Genomic DNA, 20,172 nt, shown 5'->3' on the forward strand with positions numbered 1-20,172 from the left:
CTATAACATTTATTAAGTAAAATAATAAATTTTTAAATAATCTGTTGGGAACTTTATACATTAACTTATCATGAAACATAAATAAAACCTTATATATTTGAAATGAAAAATGTATATATTATTTTATTTTACTTTCTGTGTGCCAACTTGGCGGACGAGTGCAACCGAAGGCGGCTGGTGCAACCACATCGCGTATACGACCTGTTTAACAGCTAATTTAAACAGATTTATGACGCTGGCACTGCGGACCTCGCAGAGCCTCTAGGCTGTTATGTCGTGGTCTGGGATTACGGAGTGGAGATCCTTTCAGGTGTGTGGCCACCATCCAAAGGCCACAGGGAGTTACCCACCCACACGCACTTAATGTTTCGAGGGGAGGCTTTTTTTCCCCGACTTTGTGTCATCAACTCACTTTGTATTTAAATTTAATTGTGGAGTAACCAATTTACGTAGTTTGCGGTACTGTTTATGGTATTATTTCTTCACGTTGTAAATATTCCCACTTACATTTGTTAAAGACAATGGAAAATGCACAAAAATAAATGTTTAATTAAATTTAAATATTTTATTATTGTTTTTGAAAACATAGGTAATTTCAAACTAAAGGTAGCTCAACCCAAAACTAAGAACTAATCCACTTACAAGTGACCCAAAAATGGCCGCTGTAGAAAGCTTAACTTTCTCAAAATTTAATCAGTTAAATTTAAATATATGTGTAAATAGAGATCAAGGCTTAGAGAGTATTTTATTAAATCGTAAAGCCATGAAGATAACCTTTAAAGACATGCTCAAATCTAACCAATGGTATACAAAGTGATATTATTTCTGCCTTATAGGTAAGGTCGTCCCTTTAATCTCATAATTTCGGGTTTGTTTCTTTTATTGATATCAATCTTTTCTGCTGTTTTTCCTTCCACAACATCATGTAGCAATCATTTTGCCTGCAATCAATCTTTTGTCCTAAATAATGTATGTCATTTATTTGGGTCCATCTTCGCATCTACATCTATCATACCGTTTGCAGTTAACCTTTCCGCAGCATTTGAATGTATCTTATGCCATCTGTATTCCGTAGCTGTTGCATCTGCTCAGCGGGAAAGCTTCGGAGGGAAAAGCTTTGCATTCAGCTAAAGCTTCTTCGACCCGCTTTTCCCCCGCTCCCCTCCTTACCCATCCGATTTTCCCGCTTTTCGTATTTCGCATTTGAAAGAGGCGAGACTCCTCCTCCGTTGCCGAGATGGAAACTCACTTCTGCTGTCGCTGGCTTTCCTTCGTTTTTCGGCATGCACTTGTGGCGCTTTTCCACCCAAAACCTCTTTTCTCACTTTCCAACAACACCCACCACCACCCATCCAACAACCAAAAACCTCTCTCACCTTGGCACACTTCGGCTGGCCGGATTCAGGTTCGGATCGAGGCTCGTTATGGTCGTTCCTCGGCTGTGCGATTTCGATTTCGGGCATGCATCAAGTGTAACGCTCGGTTCGCTGCCAGTTTTTCCCGGGAACTCGACGCAGCGTGTTGTTCCATCGCTGCTGCCCCAAAATCTTTCCATCTCAACAGCAGCCAACACAGCCGAAATAGTCCACTTTTGACAGAAACAAAAGAGCATCCGCATCCTAGCCAAAAACCGAGCGGAGGATTCGAGTTCTTCTCGCCCACAGTGAACAATCTTTTTTTTTTAACATGTGCTTCTGTGTTCTGAGTGTTGATTGAAAGAGTTGATTTACCAAAGAAATTAAGAAGCTGAAAATTGATTTGCAAAAAACCTTTCGAAGAACAGGTACCAAAAATACACGATTCGGTGATAATTTCAATTGAAACAAAAGACTTCCTTTGTTTGTGTTTTAATTTGCTGAACGGCTCGTAGAATGTTAGTAAAATGTATGATTTTAAAAGCTTATATTTGTTATGAGTTAATGTTCTGTTAATTAAATGGAATTTATTTTATATTTTCATGACAGTTTTGCACGAAGTTTTTATTTCAATTAAAGTTAAATTTAATATATAGTTAATATAAGGAATTGCCTTTGGAAATACAACGTATATATGTAAAATCAATTACAACGTTTTTAAACTTTTCTTGTTTGATTATTTTGCCAAAAATGTATTATTTTTTTCTGTCATTTATTTGGAATACATTTTGCTAAGGTTTTACCTTTGTATTGTAAAATATTTTGTATTACATGTATTTTAAAAATATATTTAATTAAGTACAGGTTTTAAAAACAAGCAATTATTAAAAGAGGGAATTGTTTTTAGTATAAAGCTTTATGCAAATGCTTAAAATATTTTCCACTAATATTAGCTGGCTACCGCAAAATTATCAGCGATCCAATTCGGCAAACGATAATTCATTTGTAATCTACATTGATCATAAATAAACTCATCGCTTGTCATAATTAATTCAATGAAGTTTTTTGTTTTTTTTTTTCGCCATGAATCCCCGCTCTGATATTTCGATATCGTAAATAATACTAGCTGGATGACATTGCGCATACGACGCGTTGGACGTGAGGCATTTTATGTGCAAACTTTTAGCTCAGTTTTACTTGCTGTACTTTATTTTTTGTTTTTTTTTTTTTTGTGTGTCCCAGTGATGATTTATTATTATGCCATTATTGGCTAACTTCTTATCGCACTTGTCGCAGCTTTTTGCTTGAATGGGATTCTTTTTTGGCCAAACTGAACCGAAGGAGTTCAATATATATGTTCAATGTGTGTGTGTGTGTGTGTGTATGTTTAATTCATTAACTGAGTAATCGCAATCGATAATGCGATAAAATGTTTATTCTACGCACAGATAAACGGCTCTGTTGTCAGCTAGTGTAACCATTGTCATGGCCACACACTGCCGATTATTGCACTTATTACTCATCAATGTCAGGGCTCCATCTCTCTAATATATGTATTTTTTTTTGCTGTTCGCGACTGTTTTTTGGGAATTCCCTCGCCGCCGACACCAAAGTGCAAATTTGGATTGGTTAATGGCCAGCTTTACGACCTCTGTTGATCCAATTTAATGGTCTTTGTCTTAGACCCATCGAAATTCCAATCAGCAGAAAGAGATCTCTTATCTGTCTCGTGTGTAATCGCTCACTCATTGCTATGACTGCCATGCAGATTAATTCCCCGCTCCACTTTACGGATATCCATGGGTATTCGAGAATGGCGGGATTAGGGGAGCTCAGTGCGAATTCACCGAACGATTTTCCTGGATTTGCGGTGAAACAGCGCGTTTCGGAAACGTAAATAGAAAAATTCAGCAAGATTTTGTGAACACATGTTCATATAAAACTTTGTGTCTATTATATGTTACAAAAAAAAATGTATGAAACATGTACTTATTCAAAGTAATTTAAATATCAATAATATAATAATTTACGAAAAGAAACAAACAAACCAAAAAAATTCTAATTAAACAATTTAATTAAACACCTTCGAAAAATTGATTGATTAACGTTCATTTAAACAATTAAAAAAAAAAATTTTATATATGTCTTTCAATTAAAAAAAAAGTAAAAGTAGTCATAGATTTATATATATTTTATTTATTTTTTAAGCATTATTTTATTTAGTTTTGATTTTTTTGTTGCTTTGATTGAGTTAAAAACTCATCAAACCTGCAGTATATAATTATATAAAAAACAAGAAGTTAGCTTTATTTAGTAATCCTCTCTTGCTTAACTCAATTTGAGCTAAAAAAATGCAATTTATTATTCGCATTAAACATTTTGATTCGTGCTGTAGCTGATTTATAAGATTGCAATTTTCCCCTATCTCGCTAATCGCAAATCAAGTTATTCATTGGCATATTACAATCCCGAATCCAATTCCCTTCGACATTGATAAAGTCGCACCGAAACTGAAACACTAATTGAAACCACAACAATGTGACACCCAAAATGGGGCGCAGCGACCTGCGGGGGGCGTGGCTGGGGACCAAATATCCCAATGGGAGTGAGGAGAGCAACAAGTCAGCTTCTGAATCAAGGGACAGTTCATTAGGGGATAAAATTCAAGACAACACGCTCGCACACACACGAAACTAGTGGAAATTGTCTCATTAGTTGAAGCACGCATCACACGCACACACTTTCACGAAACATACACCGAAAACAAAATGTGAGAAACGTACAAAATTAATAAAATTATTTAAGAATATTTTATTCTGCCAAAGACCCTACTAATACGTTATTTAAGTATAAAATAAAATCCATCTTTAGTTTTCTCAGTGTATACATACATATATATACGCATAAGAGGCCGAGCCATAATTTCCCACCAAGACGCTTGTCTATAAAAATCCTCACAAATTGTCGTCGTCATTGTTGCTGCTTTTCTTATCGACTGTTATACATATATCTTCCAACTATCGTTGTTGTTGTTATTATTATTGTAGTTTTTTTTTTTTTTGTGTTTTTAAGATGAATCTGTTGCAGGCATAAAAATGAAGTCGAACAGCCGAGGCTCGGCGAACTGACAGCTCAGGAAACGGAAAACTAGAGCGGCAACTTTTGCGAAAAACAAAAGACAACTTTTTCCGTACACTGAGTCCTTTTCGTCCTGAAGCAACAGGAAAAGTAGTCATAAGATGTCAGGAACATAAGCTTTTTTTTACATTTGTACTTAAGTATAACGCAAAGCATTTCAAACATGCCGGTATTTAATCCCAAAGTTTTAAAATAAAATGAAAACTTTCTTTTGGATTACTTTTAAAGAAAAAAAAAACAAAATACTAAATGTAAACACAATTTCAAAATATAATTATTAAATTTTTTTTTATAAGTTAGCCATAACATAATTGCTTCCGTTGAGAATTAAAGTATGAAAAAAGAGAAGACGTCAAAACTAAACAGAACTTATTGCCAAGTCTCACATTTTGTCCCACTGTGCCGAGCAACAAGCACCATTTCCACATTCACACACATGGCCCATGGCTGATAAGGAGCTCTTGTGTGCCGGCATGTCATTTGGCTGCTTTGGGTCATTGGCTTTTCCTCATGGAAAATGTCCCCAGCCTCAGAATTCACAAACTCTGACTTCAGTTGGTTGCACTGCGAGAAAAATGTATAATTTAATTCAAAAGCTCTTTAAAAAAACTCTCATTCAAAACCCATGATCTATGAAAAAATAATTTGTTTTTAAGCCTCGAAATTTAAATGGGAAACAACATTTGCAAAATTATTACCTGTCAAATCAATGTGATTTAGTTTATATAAGCATATATATATATCTTAAGTTTAAAAAGGAAAGACGTTTTCCTATATTCGGCTTAATACTGTATTCTTCTCTGTGTTTTAACTCGGTTGAGTTCATTTCAGTTCAGTTTCAGTTCTATACGCTTTTTGGCCCGACTCTTGTAACCAATGATAAGAACCAGCAATATTTGTTGCTTTTTTCCAAATGGTTGTTACTTTTATTTCTCTTTGTTGTTGCTCTATGTGTTGTTATTTTATTTGTTGTAGGTAGCTGTTGCTTGTTGACAGTGCGGGTGCTCTGTTTTCTTCTTTATTTATTTATTTTTTGCTGCGTCGAGTGTGTGTGAAATTTTTGTAATGCCTGCGGCGAAGACGCCACCCATTTGCACCCCTTTGTCTCTTGTTTGTGTGTGTGTTTGTTTAAATTGCCTTTTTCGTGTCATTCATGAGACAGACACAAATTTGTGCCTACACATGAATGATAAATATGCATGTCCCACGTTCACCCCACAGAACACAACCACCCAGAAAACGCTCTCTTATCTCTTCATGCTAAACAAAACCGACACAAAATGGCATTTATAATTACTTGAGCCCTCGTTTTGGCTGCGGCTTTGCGATTAAGCCGATCTGAAAGCCCCAAACCGAATAACCCAAACCGTTTTACCTATATATGCAACCAGAATCACTTGAACAACTGGTGATTGTGATTGTGACATATCAAAGTGAGTGTCTTTTGCCACCCACCCGTTTTCATAAATATTCAAATCAATTTAGACAAAGTTTACTCAATGGGCAATGGGAATTCGTAATGCCACAAAGAGTTGGGCTTAATGTTCAATGCGGTCTGATTACAGGGCTTAGTTTATCGGGTGGTTCGAGGTTGTAGACCTCCACAAGCCGTCGTAGATTAAATAGGTCTTGAAAAATCTTAAAACTACGTTTTTTTTTTGCAAAAATTTTAACTTCTTTCCTTCAATATTTGGAAAGAAAAGAAATATCTGCTAAAAATATTAAATAAAATAATCACAATCATAGAGTGAGTTTTTCCTAAGGCTCCTTAAATATTTTCATAAAACTTTAATTTCATATATTTAGTTAATTTAAAATGTTTTTACCCTCTTTTTGCTTCCAAAACGTCAAATTTTAAGGCTCATTTTTCTGTGTGTAGATATAAAATTTCCTGCTATCTTTTTTCAGAGCTCTAAAAAGTGCAATAAAAAATTCTAAATAAATTTTTAACCCAACAATTAAGGTCAATTGGCCTTCTCCTTGAAATTTAAATTTCTTTCATATATTTCTAAAGGTTTCCAGTTTCATCTTCCACTTGCTCTTATTTTTGTTAAATTCCATTCTGAATTTGAAATTGATTTGTTTTTGCCTGGCCGTTGTCTTTCTAATCCAGCTAGTTGAGATTTTGGGGGATTTAAAGTCCGTTGCGAAGCTCTATTTATAAGCAAAAAATCAGTCAGTCAATAAACCGGAAAAAAAATCTATTTTCGAGGCCCGTTCTTCATTGCCTTCATTGCTTCGTCATTTATTTGTCTTTTGATGCTCATCCTTAACCGAAAAATACCCCACCTTCCTTTGTTTCAGTTGTGACATTTCATTTCATTTCATTTCGCCTTGCCTTGCTTTCCTTTGCTCTGATTGTTTATTTGTTTTTCATCAGATTTCCACAGCCTACTTTATATAAAACTGTAAGGCCCCCGACCTCCCCCAATTCATTAGCATTCTGCCCGACCTAAAGCTCAAAAACAGAGGAAAAGAAAATTTATTTTGAGGGGGACCAGCCCCATAAGAATTCAGTTGTTTTTCAGTTGTTTGGTGTGGCCATTGTTGCTGTTGTTTTCTGTTGCCTGTTGCTTTGCCAATTGTTTCTGTCCTTTGTTCTGATATGAAATGATATCCTTATTAGGCTTTTGATTTTTTAGTGTCCAATGACCTTGATTATTTCTGCTTCTGCAAGTTCATCAGATAAACTTTATGGGTTTTAACAATTGGTGTAAACGATCAATAAATTATCGATAAACACATTCTATCGGCAATTTTCAATCTACAATTATAAGTATTCAATTCAAAAGTTTTAAGGGATAACAAAATGTTTATTAAACTTAAATCTATTCTGCCCAATTTAAAGACTCCTCTGAAAACCACCAAAACTAAACAGCACATGATCTCTATCAAGCGACAGAAATGAGGTAGAAATTGGGAGAGGATGTAGGTTGGGTGGGAAAACCACCACCCACCGCCCACAAAGCCCTTTTCTATGTGCTGGGCAGCTTTATGTTTATAGTACATGTACACAAGTATTTATGCTTTTCAATTTTAGTGCTGCACCTGGCTGAATGCTCGGGCGGTTGGTGGGTTGCTTTTTACCTGGTGAGTAGGTAAGCAGGTGAGCCAGTGCATTCAGGGCCAGTCACGAACATCACCCACAACATAAAGGCACAAGCAAACACCGGTAGGTAACTTAGCTACGTAGGGACAGTTGGAACAGTTGTGGGGTGGTGCTAATCTGGCCCATACGAGCAGCACCACCGACACACAAATTGCATAAAGAGACCAACAAATCTATGACCACAACCGAACGTTTTTGCATTATATAAATTTCATGGAAATTCTAGCAAGATATCGACAGAGTTCCCTTGCAACATAAGTCAAGTGCATAATTCCGTTTGATTGTCCAATCCTCGAAAGATCCCAATTTCCACTTTAGCAAAAAATATCGAATTCCCCTTCCCCGGCACATTTCAGCATTTCAATTCATTTCGTTTTATGTGCTGTACGTTTCATGATTATTTATTTCGAAATACGTTTTACGATTCCCCCCAACAGTATTCAATCAATGATTTATTATTATTATTATCGTTGTGTTTATTCATAAATTGCATTGAATGAAAACCGGAAAATGTTCCAGATAATAAAATAAGCAGCGAAGGAAGTAAGAACAAATAAAAAGGAAGCACAGGTAGTGCGTACTGTTTGAATTTGGAAAATATTTATATGTATTTATTAATGGAAAAAATGTTATTAGATAATATATATATATATATATAATATATATATATATATATATATATATATATATATATATATATATATATATATATATATATATATATATATATTTTCTATAAAAAGTCTTATAGTTTGACTTTATGTTTCCTTCCCAATAACAATTTTAAATCTCGTCCAGTGTTATTAGTGGTTATTGGATCACAAAAGCATTTCGAAGCAAATATTTATTTAAGCTCATGTGAAAATTGATAAAGTTATATCCCTAATAAGAGAATTGGCATACCAATCGATTCACAAATAGTTGGACAAAAGTTTCTATTCCCCTTTCAATGTTCTCGGAAACTGGAGCACAGACTCCCCTTTTCTTGTCATCCCCCTTTCTCCCCAATTTTTCCATTTTTCCACCATTGCATTGGCAATTTCGTCGACTTGCGCTAAACTTTATGCAAATCGAATTGTTCAAGTGCAATTGAAAGTTGCATTTTTTTTCACTGCTTTTCAGCTTGACCACAAACTCTGTCTGAGTGGAAAAAGAAAAATAAGAAATTATTGAAAACTAGTTACAATTTAGACAAATTTAATTTGGCAAAGAGAAGAGGTAGGAAAAGCCCAAGACAAATCAGAAGAACCGCAGCCAATTTCCTCACCCCCTCACAGGCCAGAAACCACCTTTCCTCCGCCGCCTCCCTTCTCTTTTCTAGGATAATCCATTTATTCAGCTGACTGCAGTCAATATGCCGCAACTCGTTTAACTTGAGCAAATTTTCGGGCTCCTAAGCCGCAGCCAAAGTTTTACTGGCAGTTCGGATCAACTGGTCTTAAGACCCGCTGCACACACACTCCACAATATAAAAAAATGAGAAACACAAAGCTGCCAAAGTTTGACTTGCTTAAGCGCCTTTCAGTCTTCAGTCTTTTGCAGAAAAAATCAGACGCAAAGGGGCTTAGCAAAAGTGAATCTTAAATGCTTAATAAATTAACAAAGAATATTTGCAGAATACTAGTTTAATGGAAAACACCTAACAAAGTTGTAACAATCATAGGATTCTCGTAAAATAGTTTGTGAAAACATAATATAATTAACGATTAATATAATTATTAGATTCCAGTGTACGAAACTGGACGTAGTTAATATTACCATTTGTACAAGTCAGCAAATTACTTCGATGATAAAATTAGTTTTAAGATTACTCACAGCATATGTAAATGAATTTTCTTTTTTCTTGTTTTTTTTTTTTTTTTTTTTGCAAAAAAGTTTTCAACTCCAATTTTAACTATCCTTTTTGGCAGCTGTCTTAACGGCTAGAGTTGATCCATTTCGAGGGCCACAATATGGATAATGCTCAACAATTGAGTTGGTTTTCGTCTGCTCTTCGGTCTCGCCGGCGCATCAGCTTTTCCTGCTTTCCCGGGTTTCCTGCTCTGAATGCTAAGTGATTTCAAGGCATTTTCCAGCGATTTCCTCCACTTCCTTGCAATTTGTGCTTTTGCAACTGCAGCTTGTTGCACATTGTGCCAAATACTACACTTCACAAAGGAAAGCTTTTCCAGAAACAGATCAAATTTCGCATTTTATTTCAGAGCCTTTCTCGCATTTACATATGTGTGTAAGTTGGAACAGATTAAGTAGCACTTCAAGTAACATTTAATCGCTTGAAATGCATTTGAGGAGGCACTCGTCCCTTTTGTATCAACACAGAAAGAAAAAAGGAGTATGATGTGAAAGTCATGTTGATAAGTTTTATATGAAACATATCAAAATATAAGTTTGATATAATGATAATACTATAATTTAACTTGTTAATGTGATACAATATCAAAATAATAGAGGTAACGAAAACTATTTAGTTTGTTTACAACATGGTTATTTTCAAAATTTTATTTAGGATAATCATATTTGTTATATATAATTAACAAATTTCCAGTTGGTTTATTTCTCTGTATGTTTTTGGGGACCGCACAGAAGTATGCAACAACAAGGGGGCAACTTTAAACTCAGGGACCTGTACTTTTACTCCATTAAAGTCCAATTAACGTCAGCCACGTTCTTCGCTCTGCTTTTGTTAACATAAACTAAGTTAAGGAAGAGCAGAAACTGCTACAAAAATACCCATAAAATTAAAATAAGTAGCAGGGCATTTAGTGAGCACTGCACGCGAAGAAAGCAGTAGAAAACCGTAGAAAGGCAGTGGCTAAGGGTTTTCAACTGCCACGCCCAACATAAATCTGTTTAATTAGCCCGAGTTTCGCCAACTTGGAGAAAGTTTAACTTTTTCTTAAACGCCTTGAAAGGTTCACAAAAATGGGGCATTCCAGAATACTAAGAAATAAATAAATATAAATTGTTAAAATATAACTAAAAATATAAAGAGGCAAACATCAGAATGAAAATATAGCTAAAATCAAAATAAAAATTTAGCTTATAGATTAGACTACTAAAACTATTATAAAACTTAATGTAAGTTAGCACTCGTAACAAAATTAGCTTTATAAAGTGGATTTCAAAAATCTTTAATTTTAAGCTAGAGATCTAAAATGATGTACTTATTATTTTGGTTGCCTGTTAATTATATCCAAGCGTGTTTCTAAATGACCAATCAAAGCTTTATTTCCAAAAAAATTTAAAAGCATTTAGCTCAAAATTCATACAACTCTTTGTTTGACATAATACATTGTTTCCATGCAATTTCTTTGATGGTATTTATTTTCTTTACACAGAAATTAAACCTTCGACAGTCCGTTGGGGCTAAAGCCTCGCCCCCTTTTTGCGTGTTGGTATGTATTGTTTTTCTTTTGGGCAAACGGTTCTCGCTTTAATTTCAATTATCAAATACTGACACCCAGCGGTAGTAAGATAAGCAGGTGGCTTGTAATTTATGGCTTTTTTGTCTCTCATCCAGCAACATTTTCCATTTGCAGGTAAACAGGAGAATTTGCCAGGGAAATTATCATCATCGAGTCACGTAATTAAAACGAAACGTAAGACTCGAGAAATAAGAGCAAATATTTGCATTTTCCGGTGGCGGCGGAAAGGAAGAATCGCTGGCGGTGCTAATAATAAACTAAGGACAAAAGGACTGAGGACTGAGGACTGGGGACAAAGGACGAGGAACGAAGGAACAAAGGACGAAGAGGGAGCCCAACTACCGCCCGTTAACGTGGCCATAACAGTTTGCCAGTTAGCGCTACAGTTACTGCTCCACTTACACTGACTGCTGACAATAAAACGTCACAGCCCGCCGAACGAGTCGAAGAAAAAAAGCACTGAACGATAGGCGAGGGGCATTGATTTACCAGTAGTCTTACACCACAAGGACACCCAGGGATCCAAAGGATTGCAGGATGCGTGGCCGTCACTTGCGTCGCCGCTTCAGCCTGCAGCCCTCGTTCATGAAGGATGACAATGCCGAGGATAAACCAAAGCGTGACAAGTAAGTTATGGCTGGGTAAGCTCCCCTCCCCCACTCCCCCCGAAAAAATACGGCTAAAAAGTGGCATATGTACAGGGGTTTTACATCTCTCACCTGGTTATAAAAGCGCAGGGAAAATGGTGGATAAAAAGAAAAGGTAAGCCAGGCACGCCAATATTTATGGTTTATAAAAGTGCGCTGCAACGCACAGAGGTTGCATACCTAAAATCTTCAGTTACTTACATCTGAACGAAATTAAATAATTTGTTTTCTTTTTTTGTTATCAAAAGTATTAAAAAAGGACTTACCTAAAATCTTCAGACGTTCCAAGCTTATTAAAGTTTGACCTTTAAAAGTTTATTGAAATGAAAATGAATGTTAGAGCAGTTAAAAAGTTGACTATATTCTACATAGATAATGAAAAAAAAATATAAATGATCGATATACTAGCAATTAATTTAAAATGAAAAACGAATCAAGAGAAATGTTAAGTTTTATTTACCACCATTTTTTGTTTAATTCAAATATTTCTTAAAGTGTGAGTGACTAATAAAATTAGTCACCATAGTACAGAGATATTCTTAACTCATAATTGCAATGTTTATGACCTAGTAATAAACGTTTTAGGATAAATAAGTGCTCGTATGATGTGCGGGATGTCTGAAATAAATTGCGCTTCCTAATGCAATGCAATTTAACCAGTAATACCACCCACAAATCCATATTAAACTCAATGCGAAAGCCATTTCAGACGACTATAAATATGTGGGTGGCATTACAGGGTGACAAATGGCAGACACGTGTAAGTTGAGTAGAAGATTCCGTTCCAAAATCCAAGGGAAGCGAGCTCGCTGAAATCCAGCTGAAAGTTAACCCAAGTTAACCAGTCAAAGTGTCACAAAGTTGAGGCGTCCCCAAACTTCAGTCGCTGCCCGCAATAATTGCAAAAGAATTTTTGCAATAAATGCGCAAATTGAGGGGGGGGGAGTGGAAAAATGCCAAGCTGAAGTTTATCGGAAAAATGCCAGGGAAATGGAATATGGTCGGTCAGATGAGATGGTATCTCATATTTTTAACTGCCATTGGCGATTGGAATCTTTATTTCACTTTTGGGGCAAACATTTTCATTTCTTCATCAAGTTCAAAGGACCCAAATAAGAGATAGAAACTTTAAGCAGCTTGACTGACGAAGGGGAAAATGGAAAAAGGGAAACGGCTTTTTCCTGTCCGTCCGTAGTTTGCATACTTTTCCTTTGTTTTGCCTGTCAGGACAAGAAATTCATCTTCTACGGGCCTTTGATTACATTTTTCCTTCTTGTTTTTTCTTTCCCCCCACTCGGAAAATATTTATAGAATGCCGGGAAGGTGCCAAAAAAGAAAAAACAATAAAAAACAACAAAAAAAAAAAAAACAAAACAAGACAAGACAAGACAGAATCGCGCTTATTAAAGTCAAATTTGATCCGTTGTTGTTGGTTAGCCGTCTTACATTGGACAATTATACCACTTCTGCTCCTTCGAATCGTACTTTTTTCCTTAGACCTTCCTGATTTATCGTCTCGCAGGACGAAGGAGGAGCTGTCATCCTCGGATTCTGCGGCTTTGTGGCCATTGTCCAGTCGGAAATGGCATTGGATTTCATCGCAGATGTGCCTTGTTCGCCGCCCGGAATATTTCCTGTTCACTTTCGCTGTCAACCAGCAGCAAACAGCCGCCGAGATAACGAAGTTTCTTCTTTCAACACATATGGCATTTGAACATTTCGAAAACAGACACTTACATTACGAAGGAGTTCGCCAGCCTTTCCCACAATTTCTGTTAACATCTTGGCAATTAGTATTTGTACAATGTTAAGGCATTTAATTCATATTTGTATTTGTATGGTTCCGTTTTGATTATTTCGCTTTAACGCCCATAAGTCGCGAAACTTTTGTAGTTAAATCTTTAAGCCCAGTTGTTATATCTATCGACACATAAAATTATCCAAATTCATCAATTCATTAATTAATTCAGATGTAATTAAGAAATTAAAGGTAAACACTGTAAGCAATCTGAACCGCCTTAATGTATGTTTTCCATCTGCCGCAGGCTTATTTACTTTGAAATTGGTTTACAATGTAACGGGTATCGACTATAACATTTACTTTTGTTATATATATTCATATATTCTAAAATTGGTAAGCTTGTGTTTTATCTTACATCAGTTCTCTATAAATCTGAATAAAGTATTGGACAGCAACTTTAAAAGTTAGAAGGAAATAAACAGAAACTATTTATTGCCGCTTGTTGAACAAAACTTAAAGGAAAACTCAATCCTGGGAAAACACGTAAATGGTTTCCCAAGAGTTTTCCTTTGAGTTGTAACCATGTTATCACCTTTATATGTAGTTCTTTTTAACATTTAACATATATGTATGGTAGTTGCAATTTACAGCTTTTTAAATTAAATCGGATTGCAATACATTTAAAAATGTAATACTTTTAGATGGATTTATTTAAATCAAATATACTTAAAACAATCGCCTTTTAAATTAGTTTTAGTCATTCTTCTTTTTTTTTTTTTGTCAAAATCCATTTAGCCTGGAATTGGCCCTTCTATGTAGAATTTTTAGCACTTTTGCCAACCATTAAAGCTGACATCGCTGCAAAAGACAAATATATTATATTCCCCCGATTCCCAATTAATTTACAAAGACCTGCACTATACGAAATGCTATAGAGCATATCGTATATATTCCGTGCTGCTTATAAGGTGAGGTCCCTTTGTTTGCTCTGCTTTCGTAGTTGACGCTTTGTGATGTTGCCGTAATGATTAATTTTAAATGTAGCGCACAGCTTTAATGAGTCGCCCATGGGGATTAAGCAAACCGACTGAAATCGGTGGTGGGGAACGGAGATTTTTGTTATTAAATCATGCAACAAAATGAGGGGAAAGACTTGGCGAAGCCCGGTATTTAATTGAATTGCACCGAACTTAACTCACTCAAATCACGTTTTATGTTTCATGTTTCATGTTTTTCCACCATCCGTCGCCTTCCCACTCCGGCACCGAAAATCTTGCATACGCAGAGTGGGCAGGAACAATGCGGTGGACGATGCTATTGGACCGGCGAACGCCCGCCACAAAATCGTCGTTATGGGCTCTGCTAAAGTGGGCAAAACGTCGATAATCACCCAGTTTTTGTACAACACATTCAGCACCAAATACAAGCGGACCATCGAGGAGATGCACCAGGGCAACTTCTCCATCGCCGGCGTCAGTCTCACCCTCGATATCCTGGACACCGCCGGTTCCTATGAGGTAAGTCTGCTGCACTGCAAAACGGATTGTATTTTTTCCTGAATAATGGAGTGCAGTTAGAACTAGAGAGGGTGCTTCGGAAAGCTCCAATCGAATACAATCACTTAAAATGGCATTGGCAGCACAATCGATAGCAATTTCGATACTATCGATTGTTTTACACCTTACCCAGCACCGTATTTTTAGCCACACCGTCGCTTGATAAAATTTCAATGTCCAAATAATAATGTATGGTATATTTGAATAATATTAGTTTGGCACTGCAATCGATAATGTTATCGATAGTATTGTTTTTTACATCGATTGGTTAGATATTTTACGAAGAAAACAACATATTCGGCTATGTTTCTAAGAACCCACCAGAATTCTTAACTTATGATACTGATTTACTTAATTTTTTTATATTTTTGAACAATAAGCAGTTAACTTCAAGCGCTTTTTATTTATGTTCAAGCAAAGGACTTTGTTAAATTTTATGCACCATCAACTGATTTTCCAGTGCATGATAATGTGTGCAAATATTTGTATCAGTGCACTCGCTTTCCACACTGGCTTCATCAAGTGAATAAAACTGTTTGTGGCCAGGAGGGGTCACAAAGGAGCAGGTACTCATGTTGGCTTATCCTGTGGCAGGACTTTCAGCAGTTTCAGTTCAGTTCAGTTGAGTTCAGTTCCCCGTGGAGGAGGGCTTTTAATTTTAAATAAGCGTCTCTAATGGGCTGCAACAGGGCGCCAGCAGCATTTAGTTGCCTTTCAATATTTTTAAAGGGCGACAACTGGCTGGCATTCCGGAGGGTCCTGGTTCCCAGATGCGAAATCCTGGATACCAGTCTGCCGTTTTTCCAGGAACACCTGGCCAGCATCAACATCATCATCAGCATCATCCAGCTGACTGCAGCGGAAATTACAGGCTGCGATTCAATTTCGCTGGCACTTCCGCTGCGCGTGAATTGAAATGCTCTTGTTCATAAAAACGAACAGCAGGGGGCGTCTGTTGGATGGATGGGTTTGTAATGGGCGTGGCACACCTTACTGTATATATAGTATATACCTTATGAATGCAGGCACAATGCGGGATATATGCTACAAATGGAGTCAGTCAGGCAGAGATTGCAAGCCCACTGAAGCCAACTGAACTGTGACTCTCGACTCGACTCGAATCGACGTTCGACATTCGACATTCGATGCTGTGTCCTTGGCGAAAAATGAGGGAGCACTTCATATGACGTTGCACTGAAAAGTGTAATTAGTGCATCTTAAATCCAATATGAGTTTGAAAATTGCTGAATTTATATTTCAACTCAAGGACAGGATACTATAAACATATTCATTTTAAATAGGCCAATATTAATAATATTCCATCTACAGTAAAGATTACAATGGCACATTAGTTGTAAATAAATTGCCATTTATTGTCAATATTAGTTTAACTAACCACAGCGCTTTAGATAAGTACGAGCAGAATTTATTTTTGTTTGTGCAGCATATAGCATATTTCTTCTGGCATCCACCATCAGACGTCTTCCAATCGATTTATGTACAATGCAATCATACAACAGATACGGAGGCCAGAACACAGAGAACCCAGAGAACACAGAACAAAAACGGCGAATGGAACTAATGAAATGGATTCGCTCGGCAGCTCAAGTGAAACCCTCGAAGTGGCATAATCATTAGAGGAGACGTCCGTCCGGATGAAATGAACTCCAAAAATCAGGCCAAATCGCAACCCTCGCTTGATGGATGCCCAAATAAACAAGACCCCGCACCCTTTTTCGCACCGCAGAAGGATATGCTCGTATAACAGCAGCTCGCCAAAAGCAGCAGGCATAAATTTTAACACGTTCACGCATTGCTCATAAATTTTACGACCCCTATGGGGGGGTTTAGATTCTGTGGGACTACTGCTATAGTGCCTCCAGCCAAAAACATAAATCGCCTAGTGGCAGGTCACATCATGGGCTGTGTGTATACATGTGTATAGTATGTTGGCTTAATAATAGTCCTTTGGCAAAAGGCGAGAGGAGCAGGAGGTCAAGTCTGGTGTCACATAAGCCAGATATATGTGTTGAATGCTACCCCACAATGCCACCCCAGCAACCTCACTGAAAAGTGCACTTTTTGAATCTACAAAAACCCACTTCCAGGGCATTCGTCATCGCTGCGGCACACGGTGCGGATGCGCAATCATTTGCAGGCAAGTGGCCATAAGCAAGGCGCATTGTTCCATTTCGGCGAAAGACAAACAAAACCACTCGGAGGAGACAGTTCGTTTCGTTGGCATAAGGCGATCTAGGCTTTATAAAATTAAGTTAGGCCAGAAAACAAAACAGGAAAGGAAGCTATGGGATTAATACGACAAATTGTTTACAATCAACGAACTTTGGCATGTTTTACCCCATAATGCCTATGGCAGCCATAGGATATAGACGTCCGATCTACGGGATTTTATTACTTGAAAAAATCTTTTAAATTAAGTTTTTATTATTTATCCAGCTTGTGAAGTTAATTAAATAAAGCCTTGGTTCGTTTAACAATTAAATAAATTAAAAATAAAGTGTAATTGTTATCTTCTAAAGTAGTTATGCAGCATTGAGTCTTATTATAAATATATATATTATATAAATTCAACCATTATCAGTTATTCATAATTAAAGATGACATTCAAACGATTTTAAAATCAACGCCCATGAGGAAATTAACACTTTTGCTTAACCACATTTAAATCGAAATGATGTAATAATTTCAACACTTTGAAATCAGTTATCAACAGTCATAATGATGTACATGCACATCACAAACAATTGAAGGGGAAAAGGAATAAATTATGCAGGAGGTATTCTACAGAAGTAACTAATTACAGGTTTTTTTCGCAGTAGATTCAAATAAATGTAGCGAGTTGTAACCCATTGTTTTGAAAGGGAGAAAACGTTGGGAAGTAGAAATTGCGACCGTGAATTTAGGCCACCGAAACGCACTTTAACCCAAGCCAACGCTTTGGACCATAAACTCTCCAATTCCGCAGCTTGGCCAAATAGTTTTCACGCTGGCTTAGTCCCGCAAGGTTCCGCCATGCGTATGAGTGATATTTTTGCGTGTGCCAAAAGATAACAGACCGCAGGCCACACCGCACCACACACATCCGACCCCCCCCCCTTTCCGACCCCCTTTTCCGACCCCCCTTTTCCGGCCCTTTTCGCCACTCCTGGTCAATATTTGTTCCGCATTGCCAGCGGCAAATAAAATTAAAGGCAAAGCAGGGCGCTGTTTACCTGCTGTTAATGGTATTTGCACAAAAATTCCAATTTGCAAATATTTTTAAAAATTATGTACAAATGGCATTCAAGAGAAGCACTTAAAATTTGAGTTGATTTTGTTATTTCGAATGTTGTAAAAAAAGAAAATACTTATATTTTCACTTTCAATCCCTTTTCAAAAACATGGAAGGCTCTTAGTAAAACAACACATGTGTATTTTTTGTTAAATCTATCAAAGTATTTTCAAGTAACTATGAAGTAAGTTTAACTCTAAAAGCCAAAAACGGATTAAATTACCAATTTTTTTTTTTTTTTAATAATAAGCAACTATTTATTCTCTTTGTGTCAACCTGCAAAGTAGTCCCTATTTGCCGAAAAACTGATTATTGTAATTAAATTGTGCTGAAAAAATGTGAAAATAATGCGGCCATTGTTCGCCAACAAGCCTGACATGTAATTGGATTTCCACAGCCTTTTTTCCACATTCTACCTTTTCAATTTCGCCAATCAATAACGAAAACGTTATGAGTTCATAATGGTATTGGCAGGGGCTGTGGTTTTAATAGTAGTTTTTGTTGGTTTTGCCGAGCTCAAATTAACCCAAACAGTGTTTGAAAATTATCACAAATTTTCAGACACAACGAATTTTTAGTGCACAGAATTGTTTTTTAGCAGAAAAGAGTAAAAATAGAAAAAAAAAAACTGGAAGAGGGGTCAAGCTGAGTAATGTAAACACATCAACAACTATAATTTGCCTTTGGCATTTTCATGTTGCATTGGTGAAATATTTGCAAGACAATCAGAGGAATTTAGCAAAATAAAATAAACAGCTTAGCCAAAAAGTAAGTTTTCCTTCCTTTATTTGCATGTACAAAATAGTTGAAACATGATAAGGATGTGCATTTCTGAGATAATATTTCCCCCATCTACCTTCATATTTCTGAATCCTTTATAGTTGTAATGTGGACTGAAAACCATTGTTAAATCATATCAAATCCCCTTTTCCTTTTTAGTGCAGAAGCTGTTATAATAGTTTGTATCCGATTAAAAAAAAAGCCCCCTTTGTCCCATACAAAAATTTGTTTGACAAAGGCAAACAAAAAGAAAAGGAAATTCAATAAATGCAGAGTTTGCCGCACAGAACGGCACGTGTAAATCAAGTTAGTGAACTTCAAACTTAGTTAAAGTTTTTGCATTTTGTTTCAGTTTTAAGCCGAATCAACTAAGTGCATTTTGAGCTCGTGTGTTTTTGGCTTTTCGTTACCTTCCGTCAATGTGAATGCAATGGGCAGGAGTGCGACATCGTTTCCATGTGCAAGCCGAAAAGTGAATTAACTTTGGGCTAAAGGACAAAACTCTGGCTGCATCGTTTCCACACTTGAATTTATTTTAGAGAATGTGCAATTTGGGGATAGATGACAGAGGGGAAACATTTGCATTTCCCCTGCAATATTTGCCAAATGATTGCTATTGAAGGTCGTCGGGCTTTCCGAATTTCCATTGGCATCTACGAATGAAAAGCGCAATCGAGGGGGGCAAAACAAAAGTCACCCAATTGGGAGTCCATTGAGAAATCAAGAGCGTGGCATGTGCAAAAGGATGAATAAATAATAACACTGGCAAAAATAATGCTAGTTTTCGCTTTTCAGACAAAAGCTATAATGTATTAATCAATTTATTTTGTTTTTCAATCGTTAAATTTTGATTAATTTTATGAGTTGATATTAGAAATAAATATAACAATAAGATACAAAATGTTCAACCAATAAGTGATAATATTTTCGCTAAGTGCTGTAAAAGGATAGCTGACAAGGACATGAAGCGGCTCAGGATCCTTGCGGTGTTGGTCCTGGCATGTCGCAAGTGTAACAAGTGGGAAAACGACTGAAGAAGAGGTAAATTGGCCCACGGGGCGTATGTGGAATGGGAAACTCAATTGCATGCACAAAATGCTGGAGTGCAAAGTTTTCTGTAGCCCAAGGT

General features: G+C 36.5%; 1 protein-coding gene across 4 annotated transcripts in view; it reads left to right on the top strand.

Annotated features, from left to right (window-relative positions):
• Positions 1 to 1,481: 1,481 nt before the first annotated feature.
• Positions 1,482 to 20,172, top strand: part of LOC128265927 (ras-related protein Rap-2b) — a 30,172-nt gene continuing 11,481 nt past the window's right edge. For 2 of the 4 annotated variants that reach the window (XM_053002174.1, XM_053002177.1), the window contains exons 1-3: positions 1,482 to 1,783; positions 11,142 to 11,653; positions 14,701 to 14,932. In XM_053002174.1, coding sequence (XP_052858134.1) covers positions 11,565 to 11,653; positions 14,701 to 14,932 — 321 coding nt within the window. In that variant the 5' untranslated portion in view covers positions 1,482 to 1,783; positions 11,142 to 11,564. Of the gene's footprint in view, positions 1,784 to 11,122; positions 11,654 to 14,700; positions 14,933 to 20,172 lie in introns of those variants that run through there. The other 2 variants (XM_053002175.1, XM_053002176.1) reach the window with 2 other exon arrangements.

This window comes from Drosophila gunungcola, unplaced genomic scaffold, assembly GCF_025200985.1.
Source record: "Drosophila gunungcola strain Sukarami unplaced genomic scaffold, Dgunungcola_SK_2 000178F, whole genome shotgun sequence".
NCBI classification, from domain to species: Eukaryota; Metazoa; Arthropoda; class Insecta; order Diptera; family Drosophilidae; genus Drosophila; species Drosophila gunungcola.